Here is a 21,370-nt window from a genome sequence, read left to right as displayed (position 1 = left end):
ACTAGAAAAAGCAGTGTTTAGTTGAGGCTTTTATTTTTCCTTTTGGTCCTGTTGGTGTTTCTGGGATATATGAGGCAAAGAGAAAAACAAAGGAACTGAACTTACAGCATTGTTTTTTCCGCGGATCCCATGATCCCTAGATGGTCTGTCATCTTCTCTTTACCTTTCAGAAGGTGTTTTTATTATATCTAAAATCCAAAGTTTTAGTTGTACCAAGTGGAAGAATAAGGAAAAGTACATTAATTGCATCTTTCCAGAAGAATACAACAAATCTACATGTATTCTTTTTCTTATTCATGCTTGGCTTTCTCTGCTGCGGATTCATATGGTGAGTATTACAACAACATGATACGGTGGATACCAGTATAATGAGGTATTCTTTCATCACGGCCTTAAATAGACTTTCAGGAAATAAACTTTTACCATAACATTAGGAGCTAAGAGACTTGCCTCATTGGGCCCATATGGCTGCCTGTGATCACACACATATGTTTACATAGAATCCCAAAAACTTAACCTTGAGGTAGTCTGAGGACAATGTGGTTACTGAGTGTGGTTTTGGTGTCTCCAGCAGAGCACCCCTGATTTTGTAAGCACTAGTATGTCTGTTAGTGGCAGCAACAGCGAAAGGTGGAAACAAATCCAGATGCACCTTTTATTTGTACCTACATATAATCGCTCTAAAGGGCTGCCTTCTCATTGTCCAGATTTCTTTAAAGTTGTCCTTCCCATGAATAGATTTACATTCCATTATTAATTCCATCTTGGGTTTGCCACGTGAGCAGACTCCTACCAAACCTCTCACTCCAGCCAGCCGTATTTCCCCATCAAAAAATGATACCACTTCTACCGTAAATAGTCTGTGCGTGCTGACAAAAGGAAATTTGAAACAGTATCATTAAAGAAGATTGCTGTTCAATTATTTAAGTTGCTCACATGAAACCATGTGAAAAAGTGCTTGACCTAGAGAGACAGATCAGGGGTGGGAAGGCCACGTTTGAAGGAAGGAAGCCAGCTTGGCTATCTGTATTCCATATTAACATAAAGGAGAGGTGCTTTGCAGTAAGTCAGCTTCTCTGGAGAGACCTAGTATGTGACTCTTGGCCTGTCGCGCTCAGGACAGCTTTGTCCCCAAGTGACTTCGGGCACGTGCCAAGAAGAGCATACATGCAGATGCACGCCTAGCATGTACCAGCATTGAGTGCTCCCACTGAGATTAGGGAGTGAGATACAATTCCCTGTTTTCCCTTTGAGCAGCAGTTGATGTTCATGCAATAGGACAGTTAAGGCAGAAATCCAATTACTGAGCTAATTAGCACCTTTGCGTGGTAAGCACGAAATTTACTGGAGGAAAGCACTAGAGAAAAGCTCAAATTACCCAGTATGGCTGACGGTCTACCTTGTTAGAGAGTTGGTGGAGAGCCAAGACGCCCTGGGGTACAGGGCAGCTTAGCTTAGTGATTGCTCATCAGAATTTAGCACTGGGCATTCTATAGCCTTTTGCAAAGATAGCTTTCCAGTGAACATAGTTTTAGAAGGTGTTTTAATTCCCTAAGGAGTTTGCTAAATGACTTTCTTTTGGCTCCTTCCTCCTTTAAAAAATGTTTATTCTGCTGATGAAAATTCCATTTGTCCCAGGTCTTAAGGTGAAATTAAAACTCCATTTAGGGACTAACTATGCAGATCTGGGATTTCAGCCTTCATTAGAAAGAACTTTGCTGTTTGCTTTATTTTTCTGACACTCTGGGATGTTTTATTTTTCCAAGCTTCTATGGGAGTATTTAGAAGGAAAACTGAAGCCATAGTATATTAATAGAACAGCATGCTGGGGTTAACAGCTTTTCTGAGATGTAACAGAATATTCCTTCTCTCCGACCCATCCAGAGAATCCATCCCACAAAGCTCAAACAAGGTCTTGCCTAGCTGGTTCTCAAATGTCTGAGACATACAAGGGGAAAAAATAATACTATTTTTTTCTGAAGACAAACCTTTTTATTTATTCAAATTACAGTCCCACCCAAATAATCTTTTTATCTGTTTGGATTCCCAAGAGACAGATTCACAGAAGTCTGCATTCTGAGATTTGTTCTTAAGCACCATTGCTGACAAGTGTTTGTCATTTATTAAATCACACTGAGTAGGTCAAGGATCTTGTTTAAACATAAGCCAACGTGCAACAGCAGGTGACAGCTAGTGTCCTTTCTTCTTAGCAGATACGGTGAGAGCAAAAACTTCAGAAGGAGCTTGTGTTTAACTATTCATTCGTTCATTTATTCTACAAATATTTATTGAGTGACTACTGGATGCTAGGGGTGTTACGTGGGGTGTGGTGTAAGAGGTGGGTGTGATCACATAACCACACAGAGATGTATGATGTGGTGTCAGGTAGAGGCTTCAGAGCCAGCCTACCTGGGTCCAATTCTGGCCCCACCACCTGTTAAATCTGTGACCTTCAGTCCCTTACTTAATCTCTCTGTTCCTCTGTGAGAATGGGTATAATAATGGTACCTACCTCCAAGGATGGTTGTGAGGATATAATGAGTTAATAGAGCAGGTGCATGAGGCAAGCAAATGCTACGTAAATGTTAGCCATCATCATCATCACTACTGTCAGCCGTGACAGGCTCTCCGAAGGAGAGGTATGGTGTGGAAAGAGCGTGTGTCAAAGGGATCTCACCCACGGCTAGGGCCGGGGAAGCCTCCCTGAGAACGCAATGCTTGAACAGGCTTGAAGCATAAGCGAGTCAATGAGAAATGAGTGGGCATGGAAAGCTAGTACCCTGAGTAGAGGGAACAGCAGTTGCAAAAAATACAGGGGACGGAGGGCTGGCGGGAAAGGGGCATGATGAAGAGGTGGAAAAAGGCCAACATGGTTGAAGCGTAGGAAGCAAAGGGTAGAGTGATGGCAAAGGCAGGGCCAGGTGTGTTCCAGACCAATCTTTTCACAGGTGTCAGTGGGACCTTCATTCTATCCAAATCTTTACGTAAGCCCTATGTTCATTGCTGGTATATTTCTAGTGAAAACCCTTTCTTCATGGCTGATATCTCAGATTTAACCATATGAAGCCATTTTTGCAAGACGTACACAGTTGACCATCATCAGTTTCATAGGCTTGACATCGATTTCGTATTTCGTCCTTCAAAGGGGGATGAGACCACCACTTGATATCTGAAACGAAAAGACAAAGCAGGGCAGGCGCAGTGTCTGAGCAGAGAGGATTATTGCGCTTGTAAAGGGTTCTGAGGATGTGTGGAGTTAAAAGACTGGTGAGTGTCAGGGGCACACGTGGATTGACAGCATCTGTGTAGGAGGTTACTTGGGAGGTGGTTGCTGATTGGTTGGTTGCCCCTGAGACGTCTGCAGTGAGCCTGTCCCTCCCAAGCTGACTCCCAGCAGCAGGGGTTGTCGTGGACCACCTGCCTTACAAAAACAGGTGAGGTATGATTGAACTGGTTCAAAACTGGTTCTGGGGGCCACTGGTTAGCATGGCTGCAGACAATCTTGTATTCTCCTAAATTTGTAACAGCTGTTTTTATTCTCATGGTTCCACCCGAGAAAGATCTAAAGGACATACCCAACCCTTGAAAGCAGGCGGTGGAGATGTTGACTGCTCGCCACAATTTGGGGGGAGTCAATTTGAAAAGAAAGGTACCTATGTGCACATTTTCCTGAGTTCTGAAAGTGAGTGGCATTCGATTGGCAGTTCAAATACTTGCTTTTATTTTGTGGATCTGGTGCTGAAGATCGATTAAGATACAAGGCTGTTCTCCCCAAATCAGAGAACTACTCATTTCTCCCCTCCACCTACTCCTTGTACTTTGCCCTCTCTTTCTTGTCATGAGACTCTTCTCTTCCTGCAATATTGTCACATTGGAGCAATCGCCGTAATCCATGGGCTCTGCCTGCTCTGCATTTCCTACTCAGGCTGCTGGTAAACCAGCTCCCTCACCTCTCTCACTTGCAGGGATCTAATAGTGACCTTTTACCCTTTTGTGGCCTCTTTTAGTACAAGGCGAGTGGATAATTCCAACACAAGACTGGCAGTCCAAATCGAAAGGGATCCAGGTAAGAAGATCTCCTTCTTCCCTCTTCTTAGACTCTTTACGTTGTTACATAGATCAGTGGTCCCCAACCTTTTTGGCGCCAGGGACCGTTGTCATGGAAGACGATTTTTCCATATGGGAAGTGGTGGGGCAGAGGGCGACAGGGAGATGTTTGGGGATGATTCAAGTGCATTACATTTATTGTGCACTTTATTATTATTACATGGTAATATACAATGAAATAATTATTCAACTCACCATAGGTTTGGGGACCCCTGACATGGATGGATTCCAAAAAACAGGGAATTAAGTACTCACTTTTTGAAATTAGTGTGGAGACAATGCACGTCTTGGTTAATATGCTGACTACAGAATAAAACTGCAAGCAGACTGATCACGCATCCTGATTTGGTTTGGAAATGCATGCCTTCATTATTTAGAATTGATTAGGTACTTGTTCAGTATTGCATAAGTCTGTTAATCAAGACATTTTAGTTCGTGTATGGTAAACATCAAACGCAGACTATAAACCTTGGGATTGGTCTTTTAGAAAAACAAAATTATTTGGAAAAACATCAGCATTGTAATGTTCTTAAAGGCAAACCATTCCGGGATCTGGGATCTAGAAGCCTTCAGAAACCTTGCTCAACTTTAAGATGGGGGAGGATTCACCTGCTAGAAAATTGTTTTTGCTTTTTTTCTTTCCATAATCCGTCTCATTTTTAACCAGTCTCTCTCTTCCTTCCTCATATCAGAATGCAAATTTTACCTGTTCTCTATTTTTGTCCATTTCACTCTCTCCTTTCTGCCCAAATTTTATCTAGGAAGAATTGTACCATGCTCATTATCTGTATTTGAATTGCATATACATAATTAATTTGAAATTTGAAGATACCTGGAGAGACAGGCTTTTTTTTTGTTGTTGAACTTTATGTCAGTAGAAGGGGGTTGGGGAGGATGATGGAGGGGGCACAGGTATCTCTGCTGTGCAGCTGTGGGACTCTGTGACATGGCAGAACAGAGGGTATCAGGCATAGGGACAGTTTCACAAGCACATCGAGCTGTTAATCATAATTGCTGTCTCATTTTAATCTAATTATGCAGATGTGTGGTCAAGATGTTCTTAGAAGATGCCCTGAGGCAAATCTCTACTTTTAGTGATTTTCATTGTTTTGTTTTATTTAAACATCGAACAGTTTGAACAATTAAACAAAGGCTGAGTCCCTCATTCAGGTCTTTCCTTGAAAAGTGGCAGAGACCGACAGTAATCTGCAGTGTCCCGGGTATGCCTGCTGATGCATCGCAGCAAATGAACGTAAGGGCAGGTCAAGCAGGCTTCGTAGGCTAGAAGATGAAGCATACAGATACTTGCTTAGATCGTGTGGCACGACCCAGCCCAAAGAACAGTTTCTTTCCTTTAATCATAATTAGCTTATAAATGCACTAATTTCAAAAGTCTTCAGCTTTTAAATGTCCTAAATGCCCAGCAAGGATGTTCATAATCTGATAGTGATCCTATAAGTTTCTTAGAGACAGATTGGTGCTCCTCCTTACATAAGTGCACTGGAGGCATCGTCACCTTCCTGTAGCGGCCCATCGTGCCCCAGTTCCCATGGGCACCAAGCAGGGCACTTGGTCAGGTCTGCAGTCTTTATCTCTGTCCTCCCTGAATCTCTGTTTCCTCTCCAGGAGACAACCTGGAAGGGAAACCTTGAGTTTGCTTTAGATGCGTCCTCTTTGGGACAACTCTATGCCTCTCGGGCTTTCCAGAGCCATAATTTCCCCACAAAGAAAAGCTACTCCTAAAATAAAAGTGAAGGTAAACTTGGCTTCTAGTCCATCCCAGAACCTGCTCCACGCATAGGACCTCAGACCAGGAAAGCATCCCAGTTCATGCAACCTTCTCTTTTAAAAAGCTGATAGCCCTCACCTGGAGAGATCCCACAGAGGGAGGGAGAGGAGTCCGGGAAATGCACCACACTCTTCCAGTTCCACCCTCCCCCAGCACACATCCCTGGCCTTCCGTTGTGAAGCAGGTATTCTGTTGCTCCGTCTCCTTTGCTGCTTCCTCCTGCACCCTTCCCCGGGTGTCATCGTGCCCCCCGCTGGAGTGGCCAAAGTTAAACAAGCAACAATGGGCAACAGCAAGTCCTAGTGAGGATGCAGAACTGGAACTCTCCATCGCTGCCGGGGAGATGCAAAAATGGTCCAGCCACTTTGGAGAGTAGCAGTCCCACTCCCAAGTGTTTACTTAGGAGAACTGAATAGTCACATCCACACAAACTCCTGTTCATGGCTATGTGCAGTTACCAAAACTGGAAACAACCCAACCATCCTTCACCTGATAAACGGATAAACAAATTGTAGTCCATGCATGCAGAGGAACGCTACTCAATGACAAAACGGAGCAAACTGATACATACAACAGCAGATGAATGCATTGTTCTATTAATAAGTGGTGGTTACATCACCAAATGTATTTTTCAAGACTCATAGAGTAGTACACTAAAATGGATGCATTTCACCCTGCATAAATTATTCTTCAGTACACCTGAGTTTTATTTACATATATATAATTTATAAACAAATAGCATCAATTTAAATATACTAAATATAATTTACATATGTATATGTAATATATACTATAATATATAATAATGTATATTTGTATGTGACATATAATACTAGTCATTATATAATACATTTATATAAATTGATGCTGTTTAATGTCTGTAAATTATACCTCAATGACTTTGATTTAAAAAAACAAACTCTTGAGTTACTTGTTGGATATGTTCTTGAAAACAACATTTCTCTTAAGAAAACTTTATGAGCTATGGCGTTATTTATTATTCAACGGATATTTAGTTAGTCTTTCTACATGTTAGGAATTTTGCCAGTATTGGGGTACAAAAATAAGCAAATTCAGACATAGACGTGTCTTCACTGAATTTATGGTACGTTGCAGAAAACAGATGTTAATCAAATAACCATATAGTCATACACACACACGCCCACAAATATAAAATCCCAACTATAGGCTGGGCACAGTGGCTCAAGCCTGGAATCCCAGCATTCTGGGAGGCTGAGGCAGGAGGATCGCTTGAGCCCAGGAGTTCAAGGCTGCCGTGTGCTCTAATCAAGCCACTGCACTCCAGCCTGGGCAACAGAGCGAGATCCTCAAAAAAAAAAAAAAAAAAAAAAAAAATTCCAACTATGACACGTGCTTCAAAGCAGAGGACCACGGTGCTGAGGTCCTGTAATAGGAGCTTTGTCCTGAGGAAGTGGTCGGTGATGGCTTCCCTGAAATGGTGATTGAGCTAAGGTCTGAAGAACAGTAGCGTTAATAAGCCACAGAGAACGGAAGGTTAGCCCAGGCAGAGCATAGAGAATGGATTGCATGGTGGGTCCCAGTGAAGCGACACGGGTGCGTCTCATGACTAGTGTGGTCGTCCATGGGAGAAGTATTGGTAGCTTGGAAGAGGGTAGGGGTAACAGGGATGGAGCAAGGGAGAAAGATGCAAAGAATATTTGTAGATGGTAAAGTTGAGAAGGAGTGGGACAGAAGGTCCCTAGTGATGGCTGGCTGGATGGTGGTGCCGTTCACTCAGGTGAGGAACGTGGGTTAGGGGGTCCCTGATTTTGGCATCTGGAAGTTGAGGAGCATGTGAGACACGCAAGAGATGTTAGGTGGAAAAGTAGGTATACAGGTCTAGGGCTCAGACAAGAGATCTCAGTTGGAGATGTGAATTTGTAAGTCATCTGCATTTAGAGCGTAATTAAGTCCATTTGTGTAGATGAGATTGCCTAAGAGACAGTATAAAGGGAAAATATAGGAGGGTCTCATATAATCCACTAAAATGGACAAAGAACAAGTCTTACTCTTTTTGTGAATGTGAAAAGTCTGATTTTGCCCTTCATCAAATGACGACTCACTGTTCCCCAGGTCTGGGTCTGTAGGGAGTAAGCAGTCACTGACCATAGCTCTTGTCTGCCTTTAGGGAATGATGACAACAATCTCAACTCCATCTTTTATGAGCACTTGACAAGGACCCTCCAGGAGTCCCTCTGTGGAGACTTAATTCTCGGCCGCTGGGGCAACTACAGCTCCGGCGATTGCTTTATTTTGGCTTCCGATGACCTCAATGCCTTCGTTCACTTGATTGAAATTGGAAATGGTCTTGTCACCTTTCAACTTCGGGGACTGGAATTCCGAGGTAAGAATCTCTTCATTGCAGGAGTGGTTAGAAGTCATTCCCTTGAGTTAATGATCATGCAAAGCTTTAGGAAGAAGTCACCATTGAAGAGGAAGAATTTCATGCCTGCCCTATTGAATGAGAATTGGGGAGCTTGCTACCACTACCTTGATATAAATAAACGCAGTCATCTGAGGGAATGTGAAACATAACACATATGATCACATGTAACCCATGGATTAGCAAATCACGACATTGGTTTAAATCTTTCTGGGGAAACCTCAGAAGCACAAGAGGTCGTGGAGCGCACCTGGGCTCCAAATGGAGTCAGCCAGCTCTAAGTAGAGCCTCAGGCTGCCTGTGACAACAGGTGTCGGAGTCTGGTGTATGCAGATAATTTAAGGTCTCGGAGTTTTCTGTCCCGACTGGAAAGCAATAGTAACGATAAGAATGGCTGCCACATAAAGTTGTTGTGTGATACAAATGAGATCGTGTAAATGAAGGTGCTACACGAATGCCCCTTGCGTGCTTCCTGTGGCGTCTGCCTGCATCGGTTTTTCTGTGAATCAGGAGCGCAGCAGGGACGTGCCCTTGTTCCCTGATGCTGCATGCTTTGCATATTCCTTCATGCACTGCGCGTTTTCTGCCCACCTGCCCTGTGTCAGGCGGTATTCTAATGCCGGAGGTGCAATGGGCACGTGGCATGAAAGCGTCTCACCCTAAGGAAGTTTACTGTCTGTGCACGACAGTAAAGTAACCAAATAAACAAGTGAGCAAAGCAATGACAGCTTGAGGGCAGGGCCGTGAGGGAAGTAAACAGGGTTCTGGGACTGAAGTCACTACAGAGGGTGGGAGTGAGGAGGTGCCACGTTGCATGGGAAAGTCAGGGAAGGCCTGGAGATGAGGAGAACAGGAAGAGGAATCTTCCAGGCATAGGAGCTGATCCCTGCTAAATGTATGAGCCAGTCAGCAACTTGGAGCCTTCCTGCACCTGGGAGGACCAACGTGACTAGGGCTGGCCACACTCAAGGCCCCAAGTCGCCCATTGTGGTTTCCAGCAGGTAGTTGGGAGGAAGTGGTCAGAAAGAATGCTAGAAAGGTGTGCAGGAGCCAGTTCATGGCTGTCCAGAGCCTCGCTGTGACAAAAGGACGCCTTATAGTTATTTCCCATCTTGATCATTACCTAAAGATGACCAAGCCTCTCAGTTCTCTGGATCAGAATTTCTAAGCATTAGTTTTGTGGGAATCTGTGCCTTTTAACATTCCTAAATAAATTTGTACAAAAGATGACTTTTTCCCACAACAGTAGGTTCTGGGTTTTTAGGTGTACATTCTGCGCATTTTAATGAATTCAGGAATCTTGCTTAGTTTGGACGAGGTTATTGGGCAGAGGAGTCATGGTAGAACTCTACAGGGTAATCGTAGAGGCTGTTTCCCCTAAATTCAGCACAGATGCCAGAAAATGCCGCAGGAGGTGGTGGAAATTCAATGTCTCTGGTGCAGTGATGCGACAGAACTGTCCTCTGAACTTCTGAATCTTAGCTCTTTTAGGAGCTTTTCAGGTTTCTTCTGGAATTCAAGGGGAAAACTTTTAAAGCTAACCTTGCTGAATATGGGTTATAATTTCTATCACAAGTTCTGTGCCATTTTCTGCTTCTTTGGCAAATTTAACCCATCTTTGAGTTTAAAAGGTCCAAAGTTAATTAGACTTGAGAAATACGCAGCACTTTTTCTGTCCTGCCAGCTCCTTGTCACAAACATGGGTTCTTCTTAATCTGCCGCACTCAATGTTTTGGCCTCACCTCAAGTCAATGATCTCTTGAGGCATAACCAACCGCCACAAAGCGGAGTGGTTTAGAACAACAGTGTGTGCTGGTTCTCACTTATTTCCCGCTGCTGTGTGGGTTGGCCAGTGGTTCTGCTGCTGCTGCTGCCCGGGATCACTCGGGCAACTTCATTCAGCAGGCGGAAGGGCCAGGATGCCACCTCTACAGGCTGCCAGCTCTGGGACCTTGGATGGCCTCCATGTGGCCACTCAGCCTCCAGGGGGCTGAATGAGGCATCCTCACACCTGGGTGGTCTCAGGTTTCCAAAAAAGGGGAACAGGAACACTGCAAGCCCCCTTGAGGCACAGCCTCTGGGACAGGCACTATGTTAGTTCTGCCACACTCTGGGGGTCAAAGCCATTCCCAAGGACAGCTCAGGTTTGAGTGGTAGAAAAAGTGGGCCTGTCATAGTGCATGGTGGTGTGGATATAGGAAGGCATGATTCACAGGGGGCCGATGTTACAACATACCAGATTCCTGGAACTTCGTCAGATGCAATACACAAGGAGGCCTAGAACTGACACAGACGTGGCCACCCCAAGATGGCGGCAGTGGTTGTGTAAGACAGGATTGCCCAGGACGGTCTCTCTGTTATCACTGGTTAATTTTCCTTCTTCCTGCCAACCACAGTAGGAATGTAAGCTGGCTGTGAGGGTCACTTGGGCACAATAACAATGTCTTGAGAAAAAAATACCAGCTCCCCTGCCGCAATACTGCTCACTCTGGTAACAATACATTTTCTTTGACCTAGTTCAATCGTAGTTGGGAACATCGAGACTTTAAAAGACCAAATAGCTTGACAAAATCTAAATTATGCTTTTGTTGCAGGGAGAATCTGGTTGACCTAAAATGACCGTTCTGTTTTATATCTCTTTGCAACTTACAGTACGGTATTCCCAGGGAAGGTCTGTTTTCTTTACCTCCTTGGGTATTTTTTTAAGTTACCTCCTTGGGTATTTTTTTAACTTTTCTTTTCAGCATTTTACTTTTCAATTCCCTATGTTCCTGAATAACAGGCTTTATTTTGGTCAAATTTAATCTACTTCAGCACAGCCTGGGGCAGTCAAAATATAAATAGCTTGGTTCTCTCTCCTGGAGGCTATTGAAGCCATCAGTGGGAACGTGAGCTGTTCACAGCACAGACTCTGGCTCTTTCTCAGGAGGTGAAAAATGCATCCCAGAGCAAGGTAAGCTCCCTGAGGCCATGGCCGAGAAGGGCCCCCATCTTTCTCTCTCTGAAAGTGATGTGTCTGTGGCAATAGGAATTATTAGCTGCAAGCAATAGCAACGAATTCCAGCCAACTTAAGCAGAAGAAGCATTGTTGGAAGCAAAGGACACAGACTTCTGAGAAGGCTGGTGCAGCAGGTTTGGTGGCTGTTGGACAAGGGTTATATCTAAAGTCACACCGCAGCTGTGAAGGAGCCACATCTTGGCTAGTGGATCAGGCACTGCCATCATGTGATCGACACCATAAGCCTGGACACTGTACAGTGCTGCTGTCCCCATAAACTGATGAACAGCCCCTGCGGCCACCTCCCTTTCAGAATGAGTTCCACATGACTTCACTTCTTTGTGTCACCTGCTCATTAGTCAAAGTCTGGTGTGGCTGCATCTGATTGACAAAGCCAAGACCACACATGTGTGCTCTAGATGCAAGGGAGCCCGGGAAAGAGAGTGTCTGTGCAGAAGCTTTATAATTTGATCAGGTCATATTTATTTATTTTTGTTGTTGCTGTGATTGCCTTTAGGATCTTCTTCATAAATTCTTTCCCTAGGCCAATATCTGTAAGAGTTTTTCCAACATTTTCTTCTAGAATTCTTACAGTTTCATGCCTTAGGTTTAAGTCTGTTGTCCACCATGAGTTGATTTCTGTGACAGATGAGAGGTGCAGATCCTGTTTCAGTCTTCTACATGTGGCTATCCAATTTTCCCAACACCATTTATTGATTAACGATTCTTTTCCCAAATATATGTTTTTGTCTGCTTTGTCAAAGATTAGATGGCTATATGAGGATGGTTTTATATCTGAGTTCTCAGTTCTGTTCCATTGGTCTATGTCTCTGTTTTTGTGCCAGTACCATGCTGTTTCAGTTATTATAGCCCTGTAGTATAGCTGAAGTCTGGTAAAGTGATGCCTCCCATTTGTTCTTTTTGCTTAAGGTTGCTTTTGCTATATGGGGTCTTCTCTGGTTCCACAGGAAGCATAGAATTATTTTTTCTAGATCTGCAAACAATGATGTTGGTATTTTAATAGGGATTACATTGAATCTGTAGATCACTTTGGGTAGTATAGACATTTAACAATGTTGATTCTGCCAATCCATGAGCATAGTATGGTTTTCCACATGTTTACGTCCTCTGCTATTTCCTTCCTCAGTGTTTTGTAATTCTCCCTGTAGAGGTCTTTCACCTCCTTACTTAAATATATTCCTAGGTGTTTTATTTTCTTTGTTACTATTGTGAAGGGTATTGAGTCTTTGATTTGGTTCTCAGTTTGACTGTTGTTAGCATATAGCAATGCTACTGCTTTGTGTACATTGATTTTGTAACCTGAGACTTTGCTGAATTTGTTTATCAATTCCAGTAGTCTCATGGCAGAATCTTTGGGGTTTTCTAGATATAAGATCATATCATCAGCAAAGAGTGATAGTTTGACCTTTTCAGCCCCCATTTGGATGCCCTTGATTTCCTTCTCTTGTCTGACGGAGCAAACAGACAACCTACAGAATAGGAGAAAATATTCGCATGCTACACATCCGATAAAGGGCTGATACTAGAATCTATATGGAACTCAGGAAAATCACCAAGAAACAAAATCAAACAACACCATTAAAAAGTGGGCAAAGGACATGAACAGAAACTTTTCAAAAGAAGACAGACTAATGGCCAAGAAACATATGAAAAAACACTCAACATCTCTAATCATCAGGGAAATGCAAATCAAAACCACAGTGAGATATCAATTAATTCCAGTGAGAATGGCTTTTATCAAAAAGTCCCAAAACAACAAATGTTGGCATGGATGCAGAGAGATAGGAACACTCATACACTGCTAGTGGGACTGCAAACTAGTGCAACCCCTGTGGAAAGCAATATGGAGATATCTTAAACAGATACAAGTGGACCTACCATTTGATCCAGCAATCCCATTATTGGGCATCTACCCAAAAGAACAAAAGTCATTCTATAACAAAGACATCTGCACCCGAATGTTTATAGCAGCACAATCCACAATCGCAAAGATGTGGAAACAACCCAAATGCCCATCAATACATGACTGGATTAGTAAAATGTGGTATATATATACCATGGAATATTACCCAGCTATAAGAAATAACAGTAATATAGAATCTCTTTTGTTCTCCTAGAAAGAGTTGGAACCCATTCTACTAAGTGAAGTATCCCAAGAATGGAAAAATAAACACCAATGTAGTCACCATCAAATTGGTTTCACTGATCATCACCTAAGAGCACATTTGGGAATAACACCAATTGGGTGTTGAGCAGATGTGGGGAGGGGAGGGGAGGGGAGGGGAGGAGATGGGTATATACCTACATAATGAGTGCGATGCACACCATCTGGGGAATGGACATGCTAGAAGCTCTGACTCGGGGGGCTGGGAGGGCATGGGCAATATACATAACCTAAACTTTTGTACTCCCATAATAAGCTGAAATAAAAAAAAAAAAGAAAAGAAAAGAAAGAAAATAAATAAATAAATTGCCGTATTCCCAGTACATAGAACAGTGTCTGGTGCATAGTAGGTCACTTATTACTAGATGAATGAATGAATTTATTCATTTGCTCATACATTTATTCATTTATTTATTTACTGAATTTCTATCTGTCAGGCACTGCCCTTATGGGGCTCACAATTGAATAAAAGCAGTGGTAATAACTACCATTTTTGAGTGGCTGCTAATCACTTTGTAGGTGCCATTTTCTTCAATCCTTACAAGGGCCCGTTTAACAGACGAGGAAACAAGCTTGATCCAGTTAAGTAACGTGACCAAAGTTAAGTAGCTGGTCTATACTACCTTCTCTCAAAACCTGTTTGTTCACTACTGCTTCTCACTGAAATTACATTCCTCTGTGTTAACGTGTAACTGATATCTCCCTCAGATTTTGTGAATAGTTTAAGTATATTTAAATAGTGTCTCCCAACAAATAATTCCTGGACGCAGGCCGGCAGTGAAGCAAGCATCTCTGGAAATGGAATTCCTCGGGGGCCTCTCACGGCTCCCTTCTTTTCTGCTACTCTTCCTGCCTCCTGTCTTTTCTCTCCTTCTCTGCTCCACTCTGAACGACCATTTTATTTACTTTTTTCAACTTTATTCTGTTTCGTGTCTGCCTTTCTGCTAGTCCTAAGCTGTCCATTAGCTCTGTCTTCTGGAACTCCAGTTTCATCCATCTCTTCTATTTCCTCTTTTGTCTTTTTTTTTTTGCCCTTCTCTCAATAAGTGTGTTCGGGCATCACCTGTCTCAAAATACACACACACCACCACCAGCAGCAGCAGCAGCAGCAGCAAATGCTGCATCAACCCTGCTGTCCCTTCTAGCTTCTCTCTTATTTCTGCATTTCTCTTCACTGTGACTCAGAGTTCTTAGCAGCTGCTGACTCCTGTTTTGTCACTACCAGTGCGTTCTTTATCCTCTTGTCCTCGCGGGACAGGCCATTTTATTGTTGAACTCCCAGTTGTTAAATGGCCTTCCTTACGACAAACTCCACGCCCTGAGACTCCTTCCTGTTAGTCACCATGACGCCCTCCGGGACTGCAGAGAATATCTGCTCACATTTCCACGTGAAACTCTCCTGAGAGTTGCTGAAGGCAGCCATGGTTTCCCCTACAGACTTCCTTTCTGCAAAGTAAAAGCCCCTGGATCTTTGAAGTCGTTATTTGGAAATAGAATTTTAACTTTTCTAGAATCCTTTAGTTTCTTAACTTGTAATTAATAATCTTTATAGTCTTATTCAAGTCGGTACTAATCTACATTTTTTAATGGAGAAAAGATTGAAAAAGTGCAACTTGCTCAGATTCTCTAGCTTTATTTCATTTTATTCGTGACCCTGTATGGGTAGCATCTGAGGGCATGAAAGGTATTTTCCTAGAGAAGTTGCCCCTTTGTTTTGATGTGTCTAGATGACATGCAGTGTTTAAGCATCCTACTTTGGGTTCATAGAATCAATGAAATTATCGAAGTACTTGCTAACGGTGGTGTAGTATACATTCATAAATGGCGTAGCTGAGTTTTGATGCTACGTGCAGGACGTTCTCTTCATTCCTATTAATTTTCTATGTGTGAGATCCTGTCCACCACCCCAGTCTGCTAAGATACGCTTAGATCATGATTCTGCAGGCAAGGCAGGACCAGTAACCTCATGTCGTTTGCATCCTATGTCTGTTTCCCTTCAAGTCGTTGATGAAAATGTTGGATAAGTTATGGTGCTCTGTTGTCAAAGGTTGTTGACACCCACCATCTTATCATGTTTCTGGAATTCAGTCCTTTGAAAGTATGCCCAGTTCATGCCACATCCTGGTCTCTTTGCTGTGGGGTTTGCTGGGGTCCCCTGCAGCTTGGCAGCTGGACCTCTTGCAGGGTACCTTCCTGGTAACACTTCAGCACACACCCAGCTGCTCTCAGACACCCCCACTTGCCACCTTTCTTCACCCCCATCTGTCAGTTATGACCTGCAGGTCAAGGCTGTGCCCATCCTGAATTTCAGCCATGAATGCCCATGCCCACCATGAGAGCATGCCTCCCCTAATACAAAAACCAGGAGGAGGTGAGCATCAGAATGAATGTGAATGAATGAAGAGTTCACAATTTTGAGCATTGTAGCTTCTTTGCAGGGGCACTCTTTGAACTAAGAATAAACAAATCCGATGTCTAGACTCTCTTTACCATCTTCCCCTCTCCTGAAGGCAAGGGGAAATCCATTCAAAACACCTCTCGCGTGACTTCTCGTCTAACTTCCATCACGTTTGTCCTCGGCCAGGCACCTACTGCCAGCAGAGAGAGGTGGAAGCCATCATGGAAGGTGACGAGGACGACAGAGGCTGCTGCTGCTGCAAACCAGGCCACCTGCCGCACCTGCTGTCCTGCAACGCCGCCTTTCACCTGCGCTGGCTCACCTGGGAGATCACGCGGACGCAGTACATCCTGGAGGGCTACAGCATCATAGACAACAACGCGGCCACCATGCTGCAGGTGTTTGACCTCCGCAGGATCCTCATCCGGTACTACGTCAAGGTATCGCTCTGCTTCCCAGACACGTGTCTGGGAGTGATGCTCGGCTGGCGTGAGACGCTCCTGCAGGGCTTTGAGGTATAGAAACCTAGATTGTAAAGCTTCTCCTCAGCCTCTGACTCAGCAGCCCAGCAGGTTTTGGAACCATTGCTTTTGTGACAGATCCTAGAGGGCTTTGCTTTAGCCTGAGGTTGGTGCCCCTGCATCACACTCTGAGCCCGGGCACTACCAGGCAGTCCACCCTCCTTCCTAAGTCTGCATCTGCACTTCCAGGCTGCACGAGTTGCTCGTGGTGATGACGATGACAAATTGAAACATCCTAGAAATACTACTAAGCCTTGACATTTGAGTTATAAGTGCTGAATTAGATGCTTTACAAATTGTTGGCTTTAGAATCAGAATTATATTTTAAGCTCAAGATGAAAACTCAAAAATATAGCTAAACGATCCAATCAGGATTGAGTATGACAGCCTTTCCTCCTACTCAAGGAGAGACTAATAACACTTTGTCAGTTGTCTGCCCAACCTGTGTCCTGCCTCAGAAAACGTGCTAGTTTGGAATAAGCCTCCCAGAGAACAAGAGTGGCACTTTGACCGAGGATGTAGAGTGCTGACCCAGGGCTGGTGTTTTCTGAGCGGGAGGGAGAGGCGAGGGCAGCGTGGCTGAGGAAGTCTCTGCTGGGAGAGGACTTTGCACGGGGGATCCCTGGACAGTCCACAGAGGGGTCCACATTTTAATGTTGAAAAACAGGAAGCTCATTGTCTAAGACCACAAAACTCCCTGCCAGCCGAGGCTGAAACAGATGAGGAAATACAGAATAAAAAGATAACACAGGCTCCTGAAATTTCAACTAGCTAACAGGCAGGACGTTTGCTTAGAAGTTTGGAATAGCTACTGTGGGGATCCCCCAACATCTGCAGTCTCTGCTGAAGCTTCCTAGACACAGAACATAGACTGTGACAGTCCGGGGGGTAAATGACTCCCAGTTGTCATCCCCCTGGGTGATCGCAGCATGAAATGTTTGCAAAACCCCTTTCTGCTGCAGAATATCTACAACAGATCTGGCAGTTCGTACCACCTTCGTGCATGCTAGAGAGATGTAAGATGCTATATCCACACTTAACACAAAGCTAGATGTGTTTTGTCCAACCTACTGAAATTGGGGAAGATTTGGGAAGCAAATTAGGGAGTTCTGACATGTTACCTAAGTTGTAGGCAAATTCAATTTACCAGTTCATGTTAGACTTGGCAGCAGGACATGAAATGATAGTAGCACACACATGTTGGAAGTTTATTTCTTTTTTTTTTTTTTTTTTTGATTAAAAAAATTTTAGAGACGGGGTCTTGCTATGTTGCCCAGGCTGGACTCAAACTCCTGGGCTCAAGTGATCCTCCCACCTCAGCCTCCCTAGTGGCTGGGACTACAGGTGTGCACCACCAGGCCCAGCTAAGCTTATTTCTGTCCCACATGGATCAAGGCTGGTAAGGTCATTCTGCTCCACAAAGTCCTTGGGGACCCAGGTTCCCACCAGCCCCCAGCTCCACCATGTTAAGTGTCTCCGCCATCTTTGTGTTCTGAGATCTAAGTTCCAGGCTTAAAGGGGTGGAGGAAAAGACAAAGAAAATGAAGACCAGCGGGCACGCACCAACTGCCCCTTAAAAGTTTCCTGGAAGTTGCCACAGTATGCTCCTGCTGTATCCCATCGACCAGAATGTTGTCACATGCCACCAGAGGGTCTGGAAAGTGTACCCTGGATAGCTATAAGCCCAGAATGAAACTGCGAGCTCATGGAAGACAGAGAACCAGCCATCTCTGTCGCCTCCCTCATCAAGGAGAGAAGTGTCCCTTGACTATCTCCTTTAGCTCTCAGGAGGCAGCAGGGCAGGGTGGTTGCAGGCAGGGCTGGATCCAGGGGCTGACTGGTCAAAGGGACTCCCAGGCCCAGGAAGCAAGTGGCCAGGAGTGGGCATCTGGGCCAGCAGTGTGGGTCTACACAGGCTGGATGCATGAGCCCCGGAGTTGGGCAGCTCCTTGTTGCCTCAAGAATAGGGCTAGACTCTCATCTGCCATCCAGAGCCCTCCACTGTTGCTTCCTGCTGTGTTTCCCACTCCCGCTCTTCCCCTCACTGCTTCGTGCACACTCTGTGCACACGCTCCCTCCCTGTGGCCCCACCCCCCGTGCCCTTGCACGCTGCTCACTCCTCCTTCAGGGACTCTCCCCTCCCTCCCCTGCCCCCTCAGCTTGTCTGCCAGTCTCAGCTCCCAGGGCAGCTCTTCCTCCCCCGCTGCCTGGACGTTACGCCTGGCATGCACCTCCTCTTCCTCTGTAACCTTGCCTCCTCCATGGCAGCTCCCGAGACTGAGGAGCCGCACCTGACTCCTCTGGGGGTCCCCAGAGCTCTGTGTGATGACTTGCGTATCAAGGTGCCAGCCACATTTTTTTGGACTGAATGAACAAAGGTTCCAGGAAACGTGGATTTGGAGTCTGGACAGAAGAGGTCCAGATCCAGGCAAGACCCTGAGCACCCTGGTCCAGGCGTGAGTGGCGAGACCTGGGTTCAGCACTCGGCCACCTCTCTGCCTTTCCGTGACGCAGACGTGTGGACAGACCTGACCCACACCCTGGGGCCAGCAGCGGGAGAGGAGGGTGAGGCGGGGGGTGAGGTTGAGATGCTTTGTCCAGGTCCACCCTCCCTGGCCGAACCCTCTCGGCTTTTCCAGAGGTCTCTGGGGCTCCACGACTCGACCAGCTTTTTGATGGTTCCAGCTTTGGACTGGTAGCTGATACTCACCTTCCCTCTCTCCTAACTCCTGGAAACGTGCCTCCCAATTCCCTAAATGTTTTCTAACATGACACTTTGCCAACTGGCAAACAAATCCAGGGTAATATGCAAATGAATGAAAGAGGGCTCAGGGAGGTCCCCCCAGAACCTGCCTGGTAGAAGTTGGCTTGTGGGAAAACAGTACCCGTAACTCTGTTTTATAAGAAAGGGGAGCAATGGCAAAACGGGAGCTGCAGGTGCAGTGGGAGAGCCGGGCAGTGCCATGGTGGGTTTCCTAGCATGGTGCTTCTCACCAGGCATGGCAGACCCCCCAGTAAGCTGGATAATTACAGACTCCCAGGTCCCACCCAGAAATCCTGATTCCATGGCCCTGGGGTGGGGCCCAAGGACTTAAATTGTTCCATAAGTTTCCTGCGTGATTTGATACCCAACTAGGCTTTGGAACCACCATAGACATAAATGGACCCTATAGAAACAAGAACTTTCTTAACTCCAAATCGGTGCTTAGGAGGGGCTGAGACTCTGGGGCTCCCCAGTGCCCCCCTGGTTAATCACACGGGCACTGTGGGGCCTGTCACATGAAGTCATCTCTAAATACGGCCTTCGGTGCCTTCCTGCCCTTCAGCGAGGGTCGCTCCAAACTTGCACTCATTGCTCTGATGCAGCTGGCGAATGGCAATTTCAGGAGCGCTGACTGGGTATTAGAACAGAAGGAACATTTGGGGGTGAAAACAAATGGGTATTTTCTTCTTGGGCCTCGGTTGCTAGGTGAACAAAGTTGCCTTTATAGCTCCAAATTAAAGTTTCAAGAATTTGGTTTCCTTCTTTTTATTATTTTCTCATTGGACAGGCAAATTGAAAAGGAAGAAAAATTTGAAATAATTCCTTTATACAAAAGGATTTTTTTTTAATTTATTTTTATTTTTATTTTTTTTTTCAGGATTTTTTTTTTAAATCTCCTAATAAACTGGGTCAGTTGCCCCACCCTCTATGAATATGTTTGAAATCATTTCCTTCCTGGCCTGCGACTCGAGGTTTTCCCTGGTGTCTCCTCCACCTGTCCTCGGCTTATTAGCGCTTAAAACCCTCTTAGCAGTCAAGAAAGCAGCTCTCTGCGAGGGCCTGGCTTTGCCACTGCCATTGCCACTGCCATTGTTTCCGGGCAGCTCTTCCAGAAGGGAGGTGCGCTTATCTCTTGCCTTGCAGAACGCCGAGTGAGCACCCTGCCCTGCCTGCCAGGGCCGCCTTCCTAGGGGATGGGTTGTCTGGGCGAAGACGCTGATCTGCAATTAAAATGAGGAACCCAGAAAGGCCCTGCTGGAGGAGGCAGATATCCTGCGTGAACTCAGGCGGGTCCCACTGTCAACTCGGCTCAGGCTGGCCCTGTCCCTGCATCCGCACGGCCGCTTATCTGCTCTACGTGGTGTCGCATCCATTTCCTCCCGACAGATGCTGAAAGAGTTCACAGCATCGCTGACTACGTCTCCATGACGGGATTTCTGCCTCATAAACTGGAGATGGGACATGGCTTGCAGCTGGTTGGGGTGGCTCTGGTTTCCCCCGGGGAGAGGTGTCGCTGCTGTGACCGGGGAAGCCGGGCGACAAAGCCGAGCTTAGGTCCCAAAGTCCACACTCAAGGTTTGGCCAGACCTAGAGGAGAAGGTTCTAACCTCCAGGGTTCAAATCCTCCTTAACTACTCTGACTTCATCGGTCGTGGGTTATTTTCATTCCTCCCCAGAAATGAATGAAAACGTAAACCTTCGCCTTCTGGTTTTTGTTTGTTATTCCTATCTGGTACGTGATTTAGGACATACTGGGGAAAAACCAGACCAGATGTTTGCTAGAGCCAGATGTTTGCAGAGACCAAACCAAATTTCTTTTTTCTTTTTTTTTCCCCTTTGTAATGCTCAGCTGAGAAGCGGGGCCTGTGGCCACCATGGGCACAGGTCCTGGGCACCGTGACTCTCTTTTGCTTATAACTCTTGGCGGACTTACTTAAACTTGTCCACCTCCTAGAAGCTTTAATTGATCCAGCCAGCAAGGAGACAAGAGAAAACCATCCAGATTCAGAATTTATAGTTTTGAATATCAGACGTGCACTCTGGTGACCACCATAGACGCAGCCGTGTCCTGCCCCCTAATGCCGCCCTGTCCCCCACCCCTCTGCCTCGACCTCTCGTGGGCTGCTGCTTCTGCCTGCCTCCCCCGGGCCTCATGCTCTTCCCGCTTGCTGGGTAGGTAAGTCACGGACGTCCAACATATGACG

General features: G+C 45.3%; 1 protein-coding gene across 1 annotated transcript in view; it reads left to right on the top strand.

The window, feature by feature from the left end:
- Positions 1-21,370, top strand: part of PCNX2 (pecanex 2) — a 213,885-nt gene that overhangs the window by 169,509 nt on the left and 23,006 nt on the right. The window contains exons 24-26 of the mRNA XM_045537011.1: positions 4,008-4,066; positions 8,046-8,261; positions 16,068-16,321. Coding sequence (XP_045392967.1) covers positions 4,008-4,066; positions 8,046-8,261; positions 16,068-16,321 — 529 coding nt within the window. The remainder of the gene's footprint in view (positions 1-4,007; positions 4,067-8,045; positions 8,262-16,067; positions 16,322-21,370) is intronic.

Source organism: Lemur catta, chromosome 25 (assembly GCF_020740605.2).
Source record: "Lemur catta isolate mLemCat1 chromosome 25, mLemCat1.pri, whole genome shotgun sequence".
In the NCBI taxonomy this organism is placed as follows: domain Eukaryota; kingdom Metazoa; phylum Chordata; class Mammalia; order Primates; family Lemuridae; genus Lemur; species Lemur catta.
Note: the sequence above shows the minus strand (reverse complement) of the source record. Positions and strands in the feature narration are given on the sequence as shown.